The sequence below is a fragment of the Mytilus trossulus genome, chromosome 13 (assembly GCF_036588685.1).
Source record: "Mytilus trossulus isolate FHL-02 chromosome 13, PNRI_Mtr1.1.1.hap1, whole genome shotgun sequence".
Classification (NCBI taxonomy): Eukaryota; Metazoa; Mollusca; class Bivalvia; order Mytilida; family Mytilidae; genus Mytilus; species Mytilus trossulus.
Genome location: NC_086385.1, coordinates 52,304,257 through 52,326,714, shown reverse-complemented (window position 1 = coordinate 52,326,714; position 22,458 = coordinate 52,304,257). Strand labels below are relative to the sequence as shown.

The window sequence follows — 22,458 nt, the reverse complement described above, 5'->3', positions numbered from 1 at the left end:
TGTCGAGCTTTCTGCAACAAAAGTTGCAGGCTCGACAACAAAACTGTTTTTCAGGCAGTTACTGATCCATGATAATGATGTCAAAAAGGAAACATATGATGTTTCCAGATCTTTTACGCTTTAAAACATACTTATTATGCTAGTGAGTTGTGAAGACTTCCTTTTGGTGCAGGTAAGACAATAAAACAAATGACAGATATATAATTGTTTAGTTATTTTTTATTTAAATAAAATATTGCACATTCTATATATCATATCATATAGAAAGTTTTGATGAGATATCCAATGAATATTCATGAGATACTTTATGAATATTTATATCAAACAATGACAACAATAACAGTATTACAACAGTATGATAATTATTACCCATATTATATATTGCATTATTATTTTTAATATCATATCTGGCTCAGCCAGTTGTAACAATTCATATATATATACAAATGCTAGTTATATCAAATCTAAATCTATATAATGTATGTACTTCAATGGGATAGATCTGGTTACAGGTACAAAGGAACTAGATAAATTTACTCTCGGGTAAACTGTGAATTTAAATTTTTTGGGATGGAAAATCTTTGAAAAATATTTCATTCCCTGACGGAACTACTACTCTTACAAATACTTTTCAGATATATGCAAGTTCTTCCAAGAACAATACTAGTTATATAAAATACATTTCTATATACCTTATTTGCCGTTTCATGGAAAGGGCAAGCTGGTAATACATTGGAACTAGACAGTCAAGTGTTATCTTAAATTGGGTATATCCAGGAATAAAATTTATTCTTTTTTGGGATAACAGAATTACTACTCTCAAAATTAATTTTCTAATATGGATTCCAGTTCATTCAAAGTTTTAAGTATTACTAATTCAATCATAGGGGGACATGTTTTAATATGACCCAAAATCTACACTGATTTGAAAATGTATTATAATGTTATTTCAATACTGAGCTATAATTGACAAGTCAGAAAAGACAAAAGTTTTTTTGTTCAATTTTTTTTGTATAAAACAATAAAATTGGAACCCAAATGATGAAATTGTCGACTGATTTGGCCTTGAACTTCTTTTTTCTTTGTCTAATAGTTCAAAGATTACAATGACATTGACTCTTGATGATAATCAAGGATTTTTCATTTATTTGCAAGGAGATGAGAAAGACAACTGAATCACATATGAAATTTCAAATGGATCAAAACAAAAGGAATCTTCACATAGACATTAAATAATGTACATGTAAATGTTTTAGAATGCTCTAAATTAGACATAAATTATGCATTAACAGATTTTAAGGAATAAAATCTATATCAAGAAATTATCAATTATTGATACATTTCATAAAAAGGGCAGACCATAATTGAACTGTCTTATCTGATCATAAAATTCATATTAAATAAAAAAAAAAAAATGCTTTTTGTAAACTTTATCTCATAATTGAACAATATTTATCCAGTATGCCGATTCATATTTCTTGGTTAAAAATAATCAGATTTTTATTAGTATTGTTTCTTAAAACAAATTAACATTAAACATATCACTACTTTCCTTAAAACAAGAAAAAAACATATGTTTGAGTGAATACATTAAGGGGAGACAATCTTGAACCTGAAAATGAGACCATCTTATATAAGGGAGATAATTAGACAGTTTGTAATGATGAGACTATCTTTGGCTGGTGTTGCAACAGATCTGTTCATTCTGTGGAAGACTCTTTTAGTTTCTGAAAATAGAGAATTTAAATCAATTAAAATTAAAATAAACATTTATCATATATTATAAATCTATTCTCTTAGCTTTTAATTTCTGTGGGTTGAGAATTTTTTGCTCATAATCCTCACCCCCCCCCCCTTTAGGTTCATTTCAGTCATATTTTTTCATGCAAATTGTTTTGTTGTAAACATTAGTTTTCTCAGTTAAATTTTTTCATAGATGCCTTTTATAGCTCATGATACAATACGGATTTTTCTCGTACAGTTGAGTAATTGCTTACATCCACTTCATTTGATCTTTGGTGGATATTTGTCTCATTGGCATTTATACAACAAAACCTTATGTTTATAATCATTGTAATTGCCACCTGGTCAACTATCACATTTTTGGTTTTAAACAATAAAATGATCCAGTTGTGAAAACAGTTTCCTGAAATTTTGTTAACATTTACAGTTTTTTTTAATCCTAAAATAAATTTAAAATACGAAAATTAACAAAAACAAACACATTTAAAAATGTAAACCGACACATTTAAAAAAGTAAAAGTTGTGCAATATTTTGAAATAAAAACATTTTTAAACTCCATCAAATGAGTAAAAGTAGTGTGTACCTTTCCAAAGTTACTCAATCTGGGACTTGCTCCAACATTGATGGATATTCCTCTTCAGTTCCGCTGGAATCACCCTGTATCTTCTTCTCCCAAAACTTAGCTCTGGCATTTATACATCCAGCACGTATTCTGGAATTTTTCTTTTTCTCTGATGATGTTCCATCACTGGTTTCATTTTTTGAAGGAGTTTGGCTTTGGTTTGATTGACATGGTGGAGGAGGAGCTCTGACACTTTTTGAACTTGTGTTAGCTTTGCTGATTGGTTGAGATTCTATTTTGTTTGCATTGTCCCTTTTGATTGGTTGATCAGGAGGGAAATATGTTCCTTTCTCTTTTGGGAATATCTGACTGGCCTTAGGTTGATAACTTATTGTTTGACTAACAGGAGCTAATGTTACAGTTATTTGACTTTTTCCAGCTTTGCTCTGATTGGATGATTCAGCAGCCAATGGGGATGGATGATTGACTGTTCTTGCCATGGATCTTATCTTTTCTACTTTGTCTTTCCCTAATGTTCTGGCTGTGATACTATGAACCTGTGAAAAGAAATAATATTCATTTTACAAACTTTTAAGTTATGTTTCTATGGTTTGAGTGGTGTAGCCTAAATCTCGTCAAAGTGGATTTTTTTTAATTATTGTGAACAGTTTGCCTCAATATAACAGTGGCAAATATTTAGCTTTAGGGTTATGTTGGAATGTAAAGACTTACAAAAAATCCATAATCATACTTTTTTACACATTCACACAAAGCTTCTTCCAAATATATTTTATTTTCATGAGCATTCCACTGTTGAGGCCCTCCCCTCCATATGTTATTTTGTTTATCCAAATGTTTTTTTTTACAATAAAATACAGAGTTTCAAAATAATGTTTAGATGGAAACTTCAATAGTACATATTAGATCTGAGAGCAGATGGTGCTTAAACATCATTGGCTTAAAATTGACATATCTTTTACTACTTTAATTATAAACACATGCAACTTTATATACATTTATTTATACCGGTGGGTTATAATAAAATTGTTTGTGTTATATGGAATATAATATACGTAATTAGGACAAATAAACTGGGATTTATCACAAGTAATCGCTAATGATAAACATTTTTTTTAAGGTGTTCAGACAAAATATGGAACTGAATGTCTTTGTGTTGTATGTAAATATATTCTCTCAAAATAACTGGCGTTTTTAAGTGCTTGCAAAGTCAGTTGAAAATACTGAATTGTTTTAAGGTTTGCAGAATTTATTCATTTGATTTCTTTATCATTTATACATTTCTAAACTTTTTATCATTCCTTAAACTTATATTAACAGACATAAACCTTCTGAGTAGTCCAAGAGTCCTAAAACTACTTTCAAAAGACTATTTAAATCTGCGTAATGTCATATGGTCTAACAATAGGGACCTTGGATCAATCGTTACCCATCGAGTATAAAATTCTTAATTGTTCTAATGATTTTGAGTTTGCATCCATTACTTGGTAATGTTGTATTCAAGGTTAGTAAAGTGTTGTTGTATAAAAGCATTTCAATTAGTATAAACCAGTGAAATTAGTTTTCTTTGTGTTCTATTTGATGATCTTGTTATTATTGAATTAATGAACATACAGATGATACCTGTTAGAGTGCAGAATTAAAGTTTCTTCAGTAACTGTTTTTCTGACATTTGTTTACATTAGTATAAATGTAACCATCAACAATGGTTTGATGTTAATGAATGAATTTATAAGTAAAATATGAAATCCTTAAATCATCTTTTTTTTTGTGTGTGATGAAAAAAACTTTTATTAATGAATTTAACAATACAAATACATATTAATGGTTATCTTTGTATTGTCAGAGTAATTTCCTTATTTAACTCAAATCCTTTTTTTTTTCACATGCATAGTTATCACTTTTTTTCTCCCCAAAAGGCATGACATGCATTTTCATGAAAGCGTTTGCTCCTTTCTCTAGCTAAGACACATTTATGTACAGAAATGGCAAAAATCTTCTGATCTTGATTAACAATTATGACCTGAATAGCCCCACATCGATTCTTAAAAACAGCTACTAGACATTCATGCTATAAGTAAATGATAACTTTGTAAAACGTAACCTCTTAAATTATAATTATAATAACAACATAAAGATCTGTCAAGAAGCAGAAAAATATTTCTAATGTCAACCTATCCAAAAACACAGACTACTACAAACACCTAAGTAACCCTGATTTAAAACATCCTCAGTAAGATTGTCCAATGAGTGAAAAACTGAACAAAATAGTTATAACGTTGCATTTAAAAGTTTCATTCTGTAAATAAAATAAACAAATATATGATAATACATATGTTTTCCATATAAATGTTGTAGCTACGTCTTAAAAATATAGAATATAAGAAAGAAAAAAAAGAGTAGAAATATTTTTCCTGTTAAACTAAGAGCATGTACTCTACTTTTTCAGCCACACAAAAGCTACCTTCAAATTTCATACCATGCATCTGTTTAAAGAATATTCTTATTCCAGATTATCTAAACAAATTTTCCTAATCAAATCTATATCTTTTTTATATACTTTAGAATCATTAAACTTTAAAATATTTTCAAAGTAGACCATTCTTGGAATCAGCTGATTTTTTTTGGTAGAAACAAAACAACATTTGGCCGAATTTTTAATCCCACCCTTTTACCAAAAAAGAGTGAAGGTTATTTCAAGGTCAAACTTGTTACCATGGTAACCATCACTTTACTAAGCTTCAGAAAATGGCTGAAAAAGTGTTATGCTCTAAACTATAAACAAAATCAAAGTTAATACGTAAGCAGTAATAATATATCACGTCTATAATGGGAGTTAACTCTTTACTTACCGGTCCGTCTAAACTAGATCTCTGGAAATTACACAAACATACAATAACATGCTATACACACAACACATGCAAAGGCTGTTCCATTTTCTTGTTTATAAGGGTTTAGGTATTAAAGAATTTCTACATATGGATTTCCTTGTTCTCCCAATTCATTATGTTTTCTAGATGCTAAGTTTAGAATTCAAATAGGGTTAGTTAAGTATGCCCTATTTCCAATTTATACTTAAAAGAAGTGAGTTAACTTTACTACATTTTGTGTTGGTTTAAACCTTATGCATGCACATCTACAGTATTGAGTGAAATAGTATTGCATTTCCAAGAGACAATTATGGATGTATTCTTTAATTTTTGTTGAGCCTTCAACTTTAGTCGAAAAAGCGAGACTAAGCAATCCTACAAGTTGTCGTCAGTGTCGTCGTTGGCGTCCACAAATATTCACTCTGAGGTTAAAGTTTTTGAAAATTTAATAACTTTCTTAAACTATACTGGATTTCTACCAAACTTTGACAGAAGCTTGTTTATGATCATAAGATAGTATCCAGAAGTAAATTTTGTAAAAATAAAATTCTATTTTTTCTGTATTTTATTTATAAATGGACTTACATTACATTCACTCTGTGGTTAAAGTTTTTAAAATTTTAATAACTTTCTTTAACTATCCTGGGTTTGTACCAAACTTGGACATACCCTTGTTTATGATCATAGTTAGTATCCAGAAGTAAATTTTTCTAAAAAAATAAATCCATTTTTTTCCGTATTATACTTTTAAACGGACTTAGGTTTTCTGCCAGGAAACAACACATTCACTCTGTGGTCAATGGTGGTTAAATTTAAAAAAAAATTAATAACTTTCTTATACTATTTTAAATTTGTACCAAACTTGGACAGAAGCTTGTTTATGATCAAAAGATAGTATATAGAAAGGAAATTTTTGTTAATATTTGGTACCTGTGTATCTGCATTTTACTTATAAATGGACTTAGTTTTTCTTCCAGTTAACATTAAATACAGTCTGCAGTTAAAGTTTTTAAAACATTTATTCGATTCATAAACTATTCTGAATTTTTTACCAAACTTGGACAGAAGCTTCTTACAATCAATAGATAGTATCAAGAGGAATGATTTTATTGATTGTTTTCCTCATTTTTGTTGAGCCTGCAAAAGCAAAAGTAGGCGCGACACTGGGTTCTGCGGAATCCTTACACATTTTTCAAGAAATGGACTTTTCGTTTTATTTTTGTAGAAGTGTCAAATGATTATTTAACTAAACGAAACTTTTTCTAAGTTCTTTGGACTAACTTGCAGAGTTAACTATAAAGTGATTATATCATTTTTTCCAGAAGAACAATTGGATTTAAACATTGAAAAGTTACCCCAAAATTTTTTATCCTCTCTCAACAGTTAAATTTTAAATATCTAAAATGCTCATCGCTACGTGAGCCTCATTTTTCAAATTTGAAATATGTAACTGTTTCAAGTGAATAAATATCATATCAAACCTGATAGAGTGGTAAAATCTATATTTATCCTATTGGTCTAATAATTAAAATGGGAACAGCCTTCAATTATTAATATTGATTTGGAAAAGAAATATAAAGAGAGCATTTGCTAAGAATGGCAGCAATATGCAGAAAATGAATAACAAATAAATTAACAATGAGGTTTAAAAAGAAAAGACAAACTCACAACACACAAGAATACAAAACAAAAATGGACTTCACACTAAACATGTCTGTTGTTACCGTGACAACTAGTTATGTGACTTACCGTGCATGTGTAAGTCCAATCGTGTGTGCGTTTGTGAAATTTAATACAATATTGTGTATGTTGTTTTTAAAATGCACTTTTACTTTACAATATTTTGCCTTATTTGATAAATTCTATAAGATTTTAAATTTCTTCAAAAAATAAGTGCATGATTCTACAGGACGAAATTAAAAAAAATCCTTACAAATATGTTCTGTCTAATTAAGCTTGATAGCAGACAATATTCAGCAAAAGCTTTAGGGTATATTCACACTTAGTTGACATTTACCGTCCAAACATCCTTGTGAATTATTTAATATAATCAGATCTATGGATAAAAAGCTTCTTAAAATTTTTAATGTTCAAATTGTTGTTTTTAAACTTTCATCAATTTTAGTATTTTTTTATTCAATTACATATATATCTTCTTTTTTAACTATAATTTTTATCTCAAGATTCGAAATTCAAATAGTTTTAGATACCCTTAAATCTAGTTTTTTACTTAAATAAATTTGGTCATTCAAGGTTTATTTTAAATGAATAAGATTTAGGTTCTGTTTAAGAAAACTTTAACCAAGGGTATTGAAACAAAGATTTTTAAACTAGTCCATTTGGAAAATCCTTGACCAGAAAGTGTCTATGGACAGTATCAACTAAGTGTCAAATTAATAATAAAAGAAAAGTTAAACTGATTGGAAGCATTCATGCATTTCTGAAGCAATCAAAATACTCCAAGATAATTTTTGTTAGGTAAAGATGTCCATGTATATTTGTTCATGCATTCTACTAGAATGTATTTGTATTTATAATAAATATCCTGCCAACAAAAGAAGAAAAGGCCAACACCATATTTCATATTTTCAAAATTCTAACAACTGCTGGAATAGTGAGTCAATGCTAACCCTCTTGAATGCCGCCTCTTCCTCTTGTGAGTGTGCAAACAACTGCTTTAATCTGTTTACCGATGGTAACTCCACCCCTGTCTCTTCGTTTAATTCTGTCCTACTTTCAGGTAGTTCATCCTCTACAGTGGTACCAATAATGATGGTAGGCTGAGGTCGCTCTCGTATTGATGAGAATCCAGAGTCGATAGACAGACTCGGGGAAGACATGTTGGAATTGTCATCGTCAGCTGACCTAGGTGAAGCTGGACAGGACACTTGGAGAGCTTCAACCGATCTTTCTATAGCACCAACCTTTAAATAGATAAAAGTTTATTTGAAAAAGTCCAATCATAAATTTAAATAAGATGAGAACAATTTCAATTTCAATATAGATACTTTACAAGAGTAAGTTTATGGGTTTTCATGAAGATTATTTCAAAGTAGTCAAATTAATTAAATTGTTTAAAGGTAATATTTATTTCTTTTTACATTACTGGTTTTTGGTGGTGCTTGTTATGATCTGTTTAGTGTTCTCTTTTCTGTTTTGAATATTGCTGTTTGTTTTTAGATCTTTTTTGTTTTTTGCCACCCCATTGTCAGTTTATTTTTGGCTAATGTCTTTAAGTTGACCCTTTTTAGTGACTTACATCATGATCAGAACGGCAAGTCTCTGCAACAGTTTGAGCAATGTCTTCTTCCAGATATGAAATCTTTCTTTTATCCCCAGAATGAGTGCTGTTAACTTCCTGTTGGAGGTGATTAAGTTTTGATTCAAGGTTTGATAACTTGCTGGCAGACATGTAAATCTGAAATAAGTGATATAGCCTTATAATATAGAAATTCGAAATTTTTTGCTAATCTGTAATTTCTTTTTTTTAAACGATTTATTCCTAATATAAACTGAATTTTCTTTGGTAAAAAGGAATGACATCTATTATGTTTAGACTACCTGTATTCCCCCCCTTAATAAGAATGTTTCTTTCCAATCTAAATCTGTAACATTTAAAATCATAAAAGTTGGTATTACTGCTATCATATGTTTGCATTTTCCCCATACATTTCTTACGACACAATGTTTATGTTATGACATCAAAGTTAAAGAACGGCTTGTTCAATGGCATCATTTATCCCAAATGACCTTGTGTCAACCTTGACTAATTTAAAAAAACAACTCAAGATTGGTCTAATTTAAATGCTTTCTTACCTTTTCTTCCACGTTATCCAGATCTTTCTGTTTATTTACAATTTCAGCACCAGGAGAATAATGATCAGTTTTGACCTCCCACTTTTTCCGTGGAGGTTTAGACGGAGTATTTCTATTATTTATAATATAGTCTCTACTGTAGAATTCAGCCTGAACTGGCTTGGCACCAAAATTAACAGTCTGTGGTTCAGAATCTAGGACATTGTCATTCAGATCACTTGATATATTTGATGAGTCTAGAGATGTATCTAATGGTTGAGTATTTGTAGTCACATGATCAGTATCGTCCTTGGAAACCGTCAGATGAATCTGATCAACATTTGAACAATGAACAGTTTCTGGTGTAAAAGAAGTGTTTGAAATAAAATCATCGGACTTTGTAGTCACATGATCAGAAGTGTCAACAGATAAAGGCACATGTCCAGCTTCTGTTGTTTTGATTGGCTGATTAAAATATGAATCATTTGTCTTATTACTTTGTTTTGATAAAAGCAATGAATGTGTTGGAATGTCACCGTCCTCTTTAACAAACTGTAACCATTTTGGTTTGTTTTCTGGAATGTCTTTCTTTGACCTTGGTGTATGAATCGATTCCTCTGATGACCTTGGTGTGCTAGTTGCTAAGCAGTCCATTCTATTATTGTCAATTAAATTGTCTGTAGATTCCACAAGGTCAATAGCCCTACTGGTTTTTCTCACATTTTCAGCTGCTGTTTTCTACAATTGATAAAAGTTTAAACTGAAGATTTCTAGATGAAAGATTTGGCATAAACTTCAGCAAGATAGAAAAACCTTCTACATGAGGTTAACAAGAATAAATTTAATAATACATTTTTGATAAATCACCTAAAAACTTGAATAAATGTGAAAAGGTTTTTGTTATATTATAAGCAATACCTCTTTCCACAAAATGTATTTAAAATTTAAATTTATGGGCATTTTAAAATATAGTAGATCTCAAGAAAAAACACTAGCAACAAATATTTAAAAAAGGGAATCCTCCTCTTTCTGGTGGTAAAACATTGATGCTATTTTCAAAGAGTTTATTGTGTTGTATAGGAAAAGTAATCAAAGCCCTTGCTGACTACTTGGCTATACATAATTCTGGAGGTGTTTATAATATAAGCCTAATGCATGCAATGGTAAACTCATTGCAATAGTGTCCATTAGAATTGTGCACCAAAACAGGTTAGGAATTAAATGTTAGCATTCTTATTTAAACATAACAATTAAGCCTTAAATTTTACAGATTTACTGACTGTTGCTTTTTTCACCACAGAAATGCAGATTGATGCATTATTTTTCTCAAATTGTAAGTAAAAATGTTTCAACTTTTAATTTTGCTGCCTCATAATTGCTGAAAGATGACAATTAGACAAATGCAAATAACCATAGGATCTTCAATAAAAAAAAATTACTTTACTTAAATAAAAAAAAACTTAAACAATTTTATTTTTTGGCAAATCATTTCAAAAGGGGTACCATATAAAAATGCCAATATGGAATAAAGTAAAAGACCCAGAGTCAAAATGCATTTTAATGGCGAAAAGAGGGAGGCCACAGTAGGCTTTATGATGGAGGAAAGGAGTAACATAAGGTAATGTTGAAACATCTAGTGGATTGTCAAAATTCTGCACCACTCACCATCTTTTGATAATTCAATAAAGTACTATGTCCTAAATTATGGGATAGAACCGTGTCAGCCCAGTTGTTATTGGTTACATCAGAAGCTGGGTCAAGGTCATGTTCAAAGGATGAAAGCATGTGATCAACTTCATCTAAGCTCTTGTGGATGTCATTCAACTGTTAGTATAATTAAACAGTTAGGTGAATATACATTTAAAACAGCAGAAAATTTGGATCATTTTAATTTTGAAATGTTCCATTTAAGTAATAAATTATATTTTGTCCAATAGAAATCTTTCAAAATATTTTCTGCTGTTTGCTTTAGTGATTCATGCTGTAAAATCATTAAAAGTAAAAGTATCGGTTATTTTTTTTGGAATTCAACTGTTTTCAGTAAATGAGTGTCAAATTTTGGTTTGAACCAAAATGTGTGATAGAAATAAAATTAATATATAATACAGCATGTTTCATTTTAGTGGCAATGCCATTTAACTCTGGGTAAATCTAATTTCAAGTAATGTGTAAAAAAGATATACCTTTTTACTTGAATCTACCCAGAATTAGAATGGCTTTGTCATGATTTTCTGGTTATAGATTATAACATGCAGTGAATGTGACTACTTGGTTATACTAATGTATAATAGAATATATATGTATAGTGGTTCTATATAATATACAGGAAAATAATTTTATGATAACATATTTTATAAATTATAATGTCATGAAACAAATAGAATATACAAGTATATCATGTATATATAGTACATGTACTAACTTATTTTCAAAAATAGGCAAACCCAGATAGGACATATCAACGTATTTATTTTAAAAAAAAATCATATCAACGTATTTATTTTAAAAAAAAATCATATCAACGTATTTATTTAAAAAAAAAATCATATCAACGTATTTATTTAAAAAAAAAATCATAACTATTTGAAGTAAGAACTTCTTTTCAAATTTGTATTGTGTGGTAACCTAAAAAAGTTCAGTAAACCTTACTTCATTGGCCGTATTGAGTAAGTCCTCGGCAGCATCAGTGACATCTGTTTTTGTCTCGTATAACTTCCTGTTCAGATTGGTCAGTTGTTGGTCATCTTTACGCTGTGATGATGTTGGTAGTCTGACAGGCTGGCTAGGTTTGACCTCATCTGTCATAAAAATGTCAGTACATTTTAAGATCATCATGGTATTATTAAAAAATGTTACAAATTCTTTATACAAAACATTCAAATGTGATGAACAAATGGTATTTTGCAAAATGCTCATCAGCTTATCAGAGATTCACAATAGTGTTGTTACTTTGTAGGCTTATGGATCACAGCATTTCATGCATTTCCACCAAATACCAATTCTTGAATTTACTATATTTTTTAGGAAAAAGAGCATTTGTTTTCTGAATTATTTATCATATGTGAATTGTTTAGTCATAAATCAGGCCTTTTGTTTTCTTGATCATTTGAATTCTTTCAGATTTTGTCATTATTTTTATACGACCGCAAAATTTTTTCGTCGTTTATTGCTATCACGTTGGCGTCGTCATCGTCCGAATACTTTTAGTTTTCGCACTCTAACTTTAGTAAAAGTGAATAGAAATCTATGAAATTTTGAGACAAGGTTCATGACCACAAAAGTAAGGTTGGGATTGATTTTGGGAGTTTTGATCTCAACATTTTAGGAATTAGGGGACAAAAAGGGCCCAAATAATCATTTTCTTGGTTTTCGCACAATAACTTTAGTTTAAGTAAATAGAAATCAATGACATTTAAACACAAGGTTTATGACCACAAAAGGAAGGTTGGTATTGATTTTGGGAGTTGAGGTCCCCACAGTTTAGGAATTAACTTAGGAAAAAATTGAATAAATGGGGTTCTTTAATATGACAAATCTAACTGTGTATGTAGATCCTTAATTTTTGGCCCTGTTTTCAAATTTGTATACATTAAAGTCCAAAGGGTCCAAAATTAAACTTACGTTTGATTTTAACAAAAATTGATTTCTTGAGGTTCTTTGATATGCTGAATCCAAACATGTACCTAGATTTTTGATTATGGGCCCAGTTTTCAAGTTGGTCCAAATCAGGATCCAAAATTATTATATTAAGTATTGTGTAATAGCAAGAAATTTCAATTGCACAGTACTCCGCAATAACAAGAAATTTTCAATTGCACAGTATTGTGCAATAGCAAGAAATTTTCAATTCCACAGTATTGCGCAATAGCAAGAAATCTTCAATTGCACAGAACTGTGCAATAGCAAGTATTTTAAATTGCACAGTATTGCGCAATAGCAAGAAATATCTAATTGCACAATTTCAATTGGAGTTATCTTTCTTTGTCCAGGTGTTGTTCAATTTTTCTCATTTGAAATTTCATAAATAAAAAGAAAATTTCTTCAATTTGAGAGGATCAATATTCAACAGCATAGTGAGCTGCTCAAAGGCAAAACAAAAATTTTTAAGTTTATTAGACCACATTCATTCTGTGTCAGAAACCTATGCTGTGTCAACTATTTAATCATAATCCAAATTTAGAGCTGAATCCAGCTTGAATGTTGTGTCCGTACTTGCCCCAACCGTTCAGTGTTCAACCTCTGCGGTCGTATGAAGCTGCGCCCTGCGGAGCATCTGGTTTACATTATGTGTTGCTCATTGTTGAAGGCAATTCCTTAACCTATTGTTTTTTCCACCTAAATTTCATTATAACTATTTGTATACAGCATTTCCTTAAATAGTAATCATAATAAATTTTGCATTTGCATGAATTGTTCAAATATATTACAATAAAATTAAGCAAACACTAAAGAAATTATAGTAATATTTTCATCATTTCAGAAAAAATTTGTTTTCATTATATGCTACACCCTTACCTGTATCAACAATTAGTTGTGCCACAGATTTAGTTTCTCCTGCGATGTTTTTGGCCACAACGGTGTATTCTGCATCATCATTCATTGAGGCAAAATCTATTGTCAAAATGTAATCACGGTTTCCAAACTTTTCTGAAAATAAAAAAAATCGAATCTTTATGATGCCATATAAAAAAGTCTTAAAAACTAATCGCAAATTGTTAACTATAATATACACGATAAACACCTCCAAACTATCAACTAGAAGGTTCACAGTCAAAACTTCTAATTCATTAACCTGAGTGTACAATGTAAATCCATTAATCCCTTCAGAAAAATGTCAAACCATAAATCATCGTTCATTTAGGCAAAATTTTAACACGGTTCTAAATTTGACAGCCAAAAAACAAATCTATTCTTTTTTATTGTTCGTAGGAAAACAGTCTTCTGTGATTTTTTTCTCTTTTAAACCAAACTAAATTCAGTCAAATCCTGCAAATCATTCACAAAAATGTACACTGTCAAAATTTAACCTCCAAATCATTAATATTAATATGAATGTACAGAGTCAGAACCTTCAAATCATTACCTAGAATGTACACCGTCAGAACCTCATTATCTAAATCATTAACCTGAATGTATAATGTGAAACTATTACAGTACAAAAAATGTAATACCTTGTGAAAAATGTCCTAACAGCTGTCATACATAACAAGATTTAAACTAATCTGATGTCACAACAAAACAAACATTCAGAAAAATAAATATTTTTATAATGAAAACTGTATAGGAGTTTACATTCCATGACAGAAACAATTTGAAATAGATGAGAAAATCCTGACAAATATATCCCATGGCCTTGTGTGTATTCTAAATTAATGAGCAGTGAATGACATAATCTGGGGCTCCATATATAGGGAAAACAATGACGGACAGAGCATGGGAGGAGTTAAATATTTTACCCTTATATTCCATATGGTGTCTGCCTACAAGTGTTCTCTGCCAGGGCTTTAGCATTTAACTATGATGAACAGAAACACTATTTGCAGAGTTAAGTTTTTAGCCCTTTATTTAATATGATGTCAATGCCTATAAAGGCAGTGTTCTGGGCCAGGGTTTTTATCACTACTATAGTAACAAGATTATATATTACTTGAAGCTGGGTGATAAGATTTTTCTTAAAGATTGTGTTATGGATTTGATGCCATAAGTTTGTGGGGGGAAAAATGCTATTTCATAATTCCCTGCTACTGTGGGGTAAATTCAGCTCTTGGACAGCATCACTTTTCTGACTTTGGCATTTAGCTGACCTTGCAAAATTCTCAAAGCGCAAATTTAATGCAGTATAGTGCTTTTTAATTGTTTTTTGCTCTATATTAACTTAAATATTTTTTATTTGAACTTTTCAATGCAAAACATTTGAAATAACTAATTTTTCCAATATTATAATCTTTTCCCCATAGAGTGCCCCTTTATTTAATTTTTGATTTTGACATGTTAAACATTTATGGAGGCAAATGAATCCTCATGGTCATCAATCATACAATAACATGATAAAATGTCAACAAATTATTGAATTATTTTGAAAAATTTAAAACAAAAATCTTTTTACAATATGTCATCAGTGTCTGAAAAAAAGGGGAAAATTAAAAACAAATTCATTCAGCATATAGAAATTTAAAGTATCTAACAGATCTAAAATGCATGAATACTTTACTTTTATATCATTATCAAGCTGCCAAACAAAAAGTCATTCTGCTAAGCCCTTTCTGAGAAAAATGCGATGAATATAAATGTTATGGATGTACAAACAGAAAAAATGGGGGACAAAGCGATTACAATATTATGCCCTCTTCAAGATTTGGTCTATAATAAAATAAAAGTAAAAACCTTACCTATCTTATAACAATCATCATTCGCCAGAAGTTTTCCATCTTTATACCAACATATTCTAGGTTGTGGATAACCTTTGACCTTACATCTGAACTTGACAGTTTGACCTTCAGTGGCATCAACATCTTGTATTTCTTTAAGGAACTCTGGCTTCTTCAATTCTTGCTTGTTTTCTGAAAGGGAAATTAATTAACTGTTACATGTGGAATAAAAATCCCTTTTTCGTTATGTCCTTTATCTTATTTCAAGTATGCAATGCTTTCATAAAAACATTTTATGTCTAACATTTATATCTTTTATATTTTTAAGCACACTCAGTCTGTTTTCTATATTTCAGCTTTTGGACTCTGTTAAACTTCACATGCATGCATTAAATACAAACAACTTTGTGTCTTTTTTTTCTGGGTATTTATAAATACCTTGCCACTTCTGGTCTATGTTTCTGATACCTGTTGGGTTTTTAAAACTTATTTCTATAGTTTGTTCTTATGTTGTACTGTTACATCACTGACAAAGTTAGGGAGGGTTGGGCACCCTCAAACATGTTTAAACAGGCAACTTCCAAAGTCAGGTGCCTATAATTTCATGGATCACCAGATAATTATGTACTTAGGACCTCTGCAGTAATCACAGAATTTTCCATTTTTAACTTACTTTTAATAGACAGAATCATATACTGGCAGCACTGTCCTTTCTCATTGATAGCTATGGCCATGTATTGTCCTCCATCAGCTTTCACAGGATTGTAGATTGTAAGATAACAATGGTTGCCATCACGGCTGGTAGTGTATTGTTCAGAATCCATTAACTCTACAAGATCTTCTTCAACTTTATACCAAAACACATCTACAATAAACAATAATGATTACTGTGTACTAGTACAATAATATATGTGAATTTCCCAAGAATGTTGTTGTCAAAAGAAGATTGCAACTAATTTCAATTGATTTTTTTTTCAAAGAATCACATATAAAGACGACTAGTGTTGCCTCTTTAACGGTTAACTAAAAATTCAGCAAGATGCTCAATATTTTTGTGGTCCAAATGTAAAAATACAGTACTTAAAATGACTTTAAAATTGAAAGGTCATGTGCATAACGTTAAGCTTGGGTCAAGAGAATACACTATACTATAATTTTCCATTTGAAAACCAGAAAATGAGAAATTGAATGAGAATGATGTGCAAAGCCTGATTATAAAATCATTAAATAAGCTTCATGCAGATTTGAGTTATCTCCCCTTGATTAAATTCATTGTATTAAAAACTTGAGTGTCACTAGAAATGTTAACCATGTCCTGTCAGTTATGAGTTAACAAAAGATGACTGTATATATTTGAGTTATTTTGTTGGTAAGGTTGATTTCCTTTTCCTACTCATTCAAAAACATTATCCCCCAGATATTTCTGAGGAACTCATATTGACTTCTTATGCAAGTAAAAATTTGTTTGATCGATATTGACTGGTTTTTGACCAATATTGACTGAATATAACTTTAATTTTGGCAAAGAAAATTTTGTTGACTTGTATTAAATACTGATGATGATTTGAACATATACTTATAGTATACTGTTAATTCAGAAAAGTTTGCCTACAGTTATTCTTTAAATTGTGTCACTCTGTTCCTAATGTACACAAAAAAATGAGAATAATGTTATCCCAGGCAAAATACTGCATACAAAAACCACGATTTTAATATTCAAAAAGCCATTATTTTTTCTAGACCTACATTGTATGTATCCAGCCACAATATTTTTTACAATGAACAGTAACAAAAGTACAAATCACTTACTTATTGGCTCTGTGCCTGCAAAACGCAATGAAAATTTAGCCGGTTCCCCTTCTGGGACCTCTAAACTTTCTGGTGGGATTTCAAATTTTGGATCTTCGCCGTCTGCTGGCACATATTCTTCTAACAACTTTTTCTTTTTTGACGAGACACTTTCATCTGCACTACTTTCAATATGAGATTTTGACATAGATGAAGAACGTTCTCGGACATCATCAACATCAGATTCATCTGTCTGAACTGAAGATGATCGCATTCTGTTCTTTCCATGCTTCTTACTGATTCTTGAAATTTCGGCTGAGGTATTTGCATAAAAGGAAGATTCTTCATCGCTAAGGTTACTTTCCGCATCAGATAAGTCTGACATTTGATCAACATCTCTGAAAGCAAGAAAAATTTAAATTATAATATTGTTAAACCTTTTCACAACAATAGTATTTCTTTTTAAAAAGTATCAATGTTAAACATGTAAAACCTTGTGTGAGAGAACTGCCACTGGTGATGCTTGACTTGAGGCAAAAATCAAGCTAAAAGAAAAAAATGTACTGAAAAATTTCAAAAAATACAAATATTGACAATGGACTAGAGTTGTCACATAAAAAAAAATACTTAAAATTAAAAAATATGTTAATATTAATTTTCAACAGTACCTGCGGATCAGTCTCTGAATAAAATATACAAAACAAATTGCTAAGATTGACAAGATGAACTCCATTTTAGCTTCAAATTTTGAATGCAATTTAAACACATAAATAACCTAAACACTTCAGTATAAGTTTATTGCTAAAAAAGGCTTATAATTCAGGTCAAAATGAGGTCAAATCTTTATATAGGTAAGCAACAAAACTTTGTGACTAAAATGCAAACAAAGTCTTTGATAAGAAGTTTTTACAATGTTTACTTTATATGTAAAATACATACTACTAAATTATATAATCCTTTATCTAACGTTGTCGTAATGTAAGAGCGGATCATCATGGCTCAAGTTTCATATAGTTTAAATTTTAATCTAACGTCGTAGGAGCCCATTATAGAAAGTTTCAAGTTTCTTACAGTCATGACAGTTGCATACAACTTATGTTTTAATGCATTGTAACCTTTAAATTGCACTACAACATTTACAAAATGTTTTATTTAGTTAAAAAAACACCTTTAGAAATAAAGTTAAAAATGCAATAAAAAGGACATTGTGATCAAAGTAATCCTTGTTAGTTGGTTTTTTTTTTTGCATCAGTATATTAAATTCAGACTGGAATAGCTCCCCTGGGTGATAAAAACAACATTCTTAAAAGCCCCAAAATTGACTGGTCAATAGAGCAAAATGTAGAAAGAAAAGGAAAGAAAACACATTTTAGCATGATGGAATGATGCATGTAGCCTAGGTAATACTTCAGACTTGGCTGCTGTAAATGAGTATAAAGGTTGAATTATCTCTCTTTGTACATGTTGTATCCAAATTTATACCATAGGAATCCTTAGTACATTTTACTTAAAAAATGTGTTCCCCATTCTGTTATCTACATTTTCAAAATATTTTTTTCAGTTGAAAATAATACAAAATTTCAAAATAATTGTGATATTGCTTCAGACTAGCTCATACATTTGTGTCTTATATAAATAACTACTGTGTGGGAAATGAGTGTCTGTAAGTGAAGAGGAAACTATCTGTCATGTCTGTGTTCTTTGGAGTTGATTGGACTGTAAAACAGGATGTTGTTGGATCAGAGTGGGTATTTTCAGGTTCTATTTGGACATAATTATCATCAAAATTTTTAATATTTTTGAAAAATCATCTACTTTAAAACGTGGAGCGGTAATTTTCAACCCCAAAGCTAGTAAATTTAATTTTAAACATTAGCTACTAATACATTTTGTAGATCTACATTAAATTACCAGCATATTTATTAGTAAATCTAGCTTTTAAATGAATCAAAAAATTATCCAAACACCAATATAAAATCTAGTTTACCAATTACCATCCTTTTAGGTATTAGGAAGGGACAATTTTTTTGATAAAAAATAATATATATAAAATATTTTCAATGAAAAATTCTAAATATTTATCTAGCAAATTTTTATTCTAATGTCATAGCCACACAAAATATTTTGTTTTTCAAACAATTTATCTTTCAACTAAAAAAATCTTACCCCTTAGGTTTATCTTCCCACCTGCTAAAAAATGACGCTATATAACAGTATATACACATTTTCACCAGAAACAAATGTCCATTAGTAAGTAGATATATCAGATCATGAATTTCAATCAAATATCATTTTTGAACAAGTCCAAAAATACGGTATCATCTTTCACATGTCATATTTTTGTTTATATCAGATTTCAAAACAAAAACTTTAAGAACTCTTGTAATTCAATAAAACTTAATGTTCCAAGTATTGAAAATAACCTCTGCATGTCAAATTACATGTTGACACTTTTATGTTTAGTTTTAAACGTATTACATTCGGTAAAAATGTCTCAAGTTCGTCAAATGACTTTGTTGTTAACCTGTAACTGATTACATGCAAAAAAATTCCTTATATCGTGAGGCAACGACAAGGTATAATGTACATGATGTAAATACTTGAATCATTCTTACATAATTCATTCCTCACATTTCTGTGTGTACCCTTGGATATGTTCAACAAGGTGGTTTATCAGTGAATTGTTTTTTAGAGTACCTGTCCTGAATCTGGAACCTTTCAGTGGGTGAAAGTCCTGTCATTATATGTTGGACAATGACAGAGTACATAATACTAGATCTTTTTACATTTTGTATTTGACCTTTATGAATTTAGTATAGACTATGCTGACATATGATTGGTTGATTATCAATGATTATAGAAAATTAAACTCTAAATTTTCCTAGATTTATTAATACAAAATTATATTCCAAATTTTCCTAGACTTGGTAAGCATGATAAATTGTAGAACTATATGGATTTGTCAACCATAGAGTACATACAAGGAATTCTGTTAAAATCACCTTTATGTTACTGAGTTTAAAAAGGCATAACAAAAAGTATAAGCCTTCATATCCTACTAAGTTTTGGTTTATCATTATCAATAAAATTGAGATTAGAAATTGTCAAATGTATCAAAGAGAAAACAAACTGACCAAAGAGCAGACAACAGTCCAATACCACCAGTTTATAAATGCAGAGTTTCCCTTAAAACTGTGAAAAACTTTTTTAAAAAAAAATTATAAAAAAAAATATTTATCTACCCTGCTGTACCTAAATATTTTCGGCATGTAAGCAATAATTCAAGTTTTAACCCTGTTATGTAATATTTATAAAAACAGAAAAACTTAGGTGTGAATAAACAACAATTTTTACTCAATAACACTAGAGAGATTGAATTTTAACTGAATGGCTGTGTGTGTTCTATAGGTCACTGAAGTCACTATTATTTGAACTTACCTTTGACCTATTTTTGGTGACATATATTCTTTCGGTTGAGGAATTGTCATATACACTTGTGAAAGTCCTTCCACTTTTTTTGTCTGACCAACATTTTTGTACGGAGTGATTCCAGCTGGACTTTTAAATATCCAGTTGCCCTTCCAACTATGTCCTTGACCTTTATTTTCTTTTTCTTCGTCATCAAGGTCGTCCTCCTCATCCTCAGCCCCCTCTTCATCCTCCTCAATAATAGGAGCAAGATTCATTGATAACAAATCTGGATCTACTTCACTTGTTCCATAATCGTAATCGTAATCGTCAAGACTTGGGAGTGAAATCCGAGTATCATCATGTACACGATCATAAGTGTCATATCGTGAAGAAAATTCTTGTTGTCCTTCTGTTCTATCCACTTTCTCTACCTCCATTGGTAATTCATCTAAATACTCCTCAACCTGACGAACCTGAGGTTGGCTCCTCGAGGACAAGTCCATAGCAAAACTGCGTAATTTTTCAAATTCATTTTCAACATTTGTACTAGAACTACTGAAACTTTTTACGGATTCACATTTTTCTATTTGTTCTGATTCACATAAATCATTTTCTAAATCACTATGTCCTAGGCTATCTACATCACTACGTATATCACATTGAACAATTTCATTCACAGAATTTGGCCTTTCTGGCTTTCTTCTGTCTTTTTGGCTTTCATACAATTCACATTGCACCATTTCATTCACAGATTTTGGTCTTTCCCTTAATATAGTGTCTTTTTGGTTTTCATACAATTCACATTGAACCATTTCATTTACTGATTTGGGCCTTTCTCGAAAACTGCTTTCTTTTTGGTTTTCATAAGGTTCACACTGCATTGAACTATCTTGCAGAGTTATTTTTTGATTCACATTATTAGTCACATGACCTTTGCCATTGTTTGTCACATGACTTTTGACAGTGGAATTACTATAAACAGTATCACATTTTTCATTATCACTAGGCATCGACTCACTATCAAACTGTCGTTCATTGTCACTTTTCTCCTCCGACATTGAAGAGTTACGTGCCTGGTCAACTTCATCTTTACGACCATCCAACTCATCAAGACAAAAGTCCAGATGATGATCTCTCCTGTGATTTTCTAGCACCTGAAATTACATTACATTTATTAAACTGAGTTGCCTCCCTTACAATGAATAAGAAAATTGAACTTTTTAAATATTTGAGTTATTTCCCTTTTGTCACTGAATATAAGTTCCTTCATAATATAAGTTCCAAAAGGAAAAAATGTTCTGGAATATTATTTCCTCAGGAATAAATATTACAGTATAATGTTCCTAACAAAATAAATAGTATAGAATATTTTTTCGAACAGGTACAGGTATTATGACATTGTTTATAACAACGTTTCCAGTGGAACTTCTGTTAAGTGGAACAAATATACGTTGACATCATGACATATCATGTGCATGTAATCATTTTAAAAAATTACAAACGAAAGTGAACCAACGCCTGGTGAGTCTATAGTAAGGTAGAGTCCATAAAGTGGATACCCGAGGGTAAATAAATTGATACCACTGAGAACTCAGTCTAAACTAAACTCATCATAAAAACTACAATGGAACGTTGAACTAAGTCAAAACTCACCTGATAAAAAAATCCAAGATGAAACATTGTAATGATATCCCATTAGAAAGTCCAAGACTTAGGGTCTTTTACTATTTAGATGATTACCAAATATAAAAATTCTTTCATATTTATAAAGTTAATCTTCTTAACTTTTAAGGATAAAGATCATTGTTCTATTGCTACCAAACTTCTTGTTTGTCACACTTATTGAAGCAAATGTAGGAAAACAAAGGTAAATCTTCAGGTAAACAGAAGAATATTGTATAC

General features: G+C 30.3%; 1 protein-coding gene across 7 annotated transcripts in view; it reads right to left on the bottom strand.

The window, feature by feature from the left end:
- Positions 1 to 2,327: 2,327 nt before the first annotated feature.
- The window catches only part of LOC134695542 (titin homolog), a 100,044-nt gene continuing 79,913 nt past the window's right edge, over positions 2,328 to 22,458 (bottom strand). For 5 of the 7 annotated variants that reach the window (XM_063556831.1, XM_063556832.1, XM_063556833.1 and 2 more), the window contains 12 exons: positions 20,584 to 21,710; positions 17,167 to 17,543; positions 16,031 to 16,222; positions 15,379 to 15,549; positions 13,505 to 13,636; positions 11,639 to 11,787; positions 10,655 to 10,813; positions 9,011 to 9,727; positions 8,454 to 8,612; positions 7,825 to 8,118; positions 5,177 to 5,197; positions 2,328 to 2,863 (listed from right to left, as the gene is read on the bottom strand). In XM_063556831.1, the coding sequence (XP_063412901.1) occupies positions 2,342 to 2,863; positions 5,177 to 5,197; positions 7,825 to 8,118; positions 8,454 to 8,612; positions 9,011 to 9,727; positions 10,655 to 10,813; positions 11,639 to 11,787; positions 13,505 to 13,636; positions 15,379 to 15,549; positions 16,031 to 16,222; positions 17,167 to 17,543; positions 20,584 to 21,710 (4,020 nt within the window). In that variant the 3' untranslated portion in view covers positions 2,328 to 2,341. The remainder of the gene's footprint in view (positions 2,864 to 5,176; positions 5,198 to 7,824; positions 8,119 to 8,453; positions 8,613 to 9,010; positions 9,728 to 10,654; positions 10,814 to 11,638; positions 11,788 to 13,504; positions 13,637 to 15,378; positions 15,550 to 16,030; positions 16,223 to 17,166; positions 17,544 to 20,583; positions 21,711 to 22,458) is intronic. The other 2 variants (XM_063556834.1, XM_063556835.1) reach the window with 2 other exon arrangements.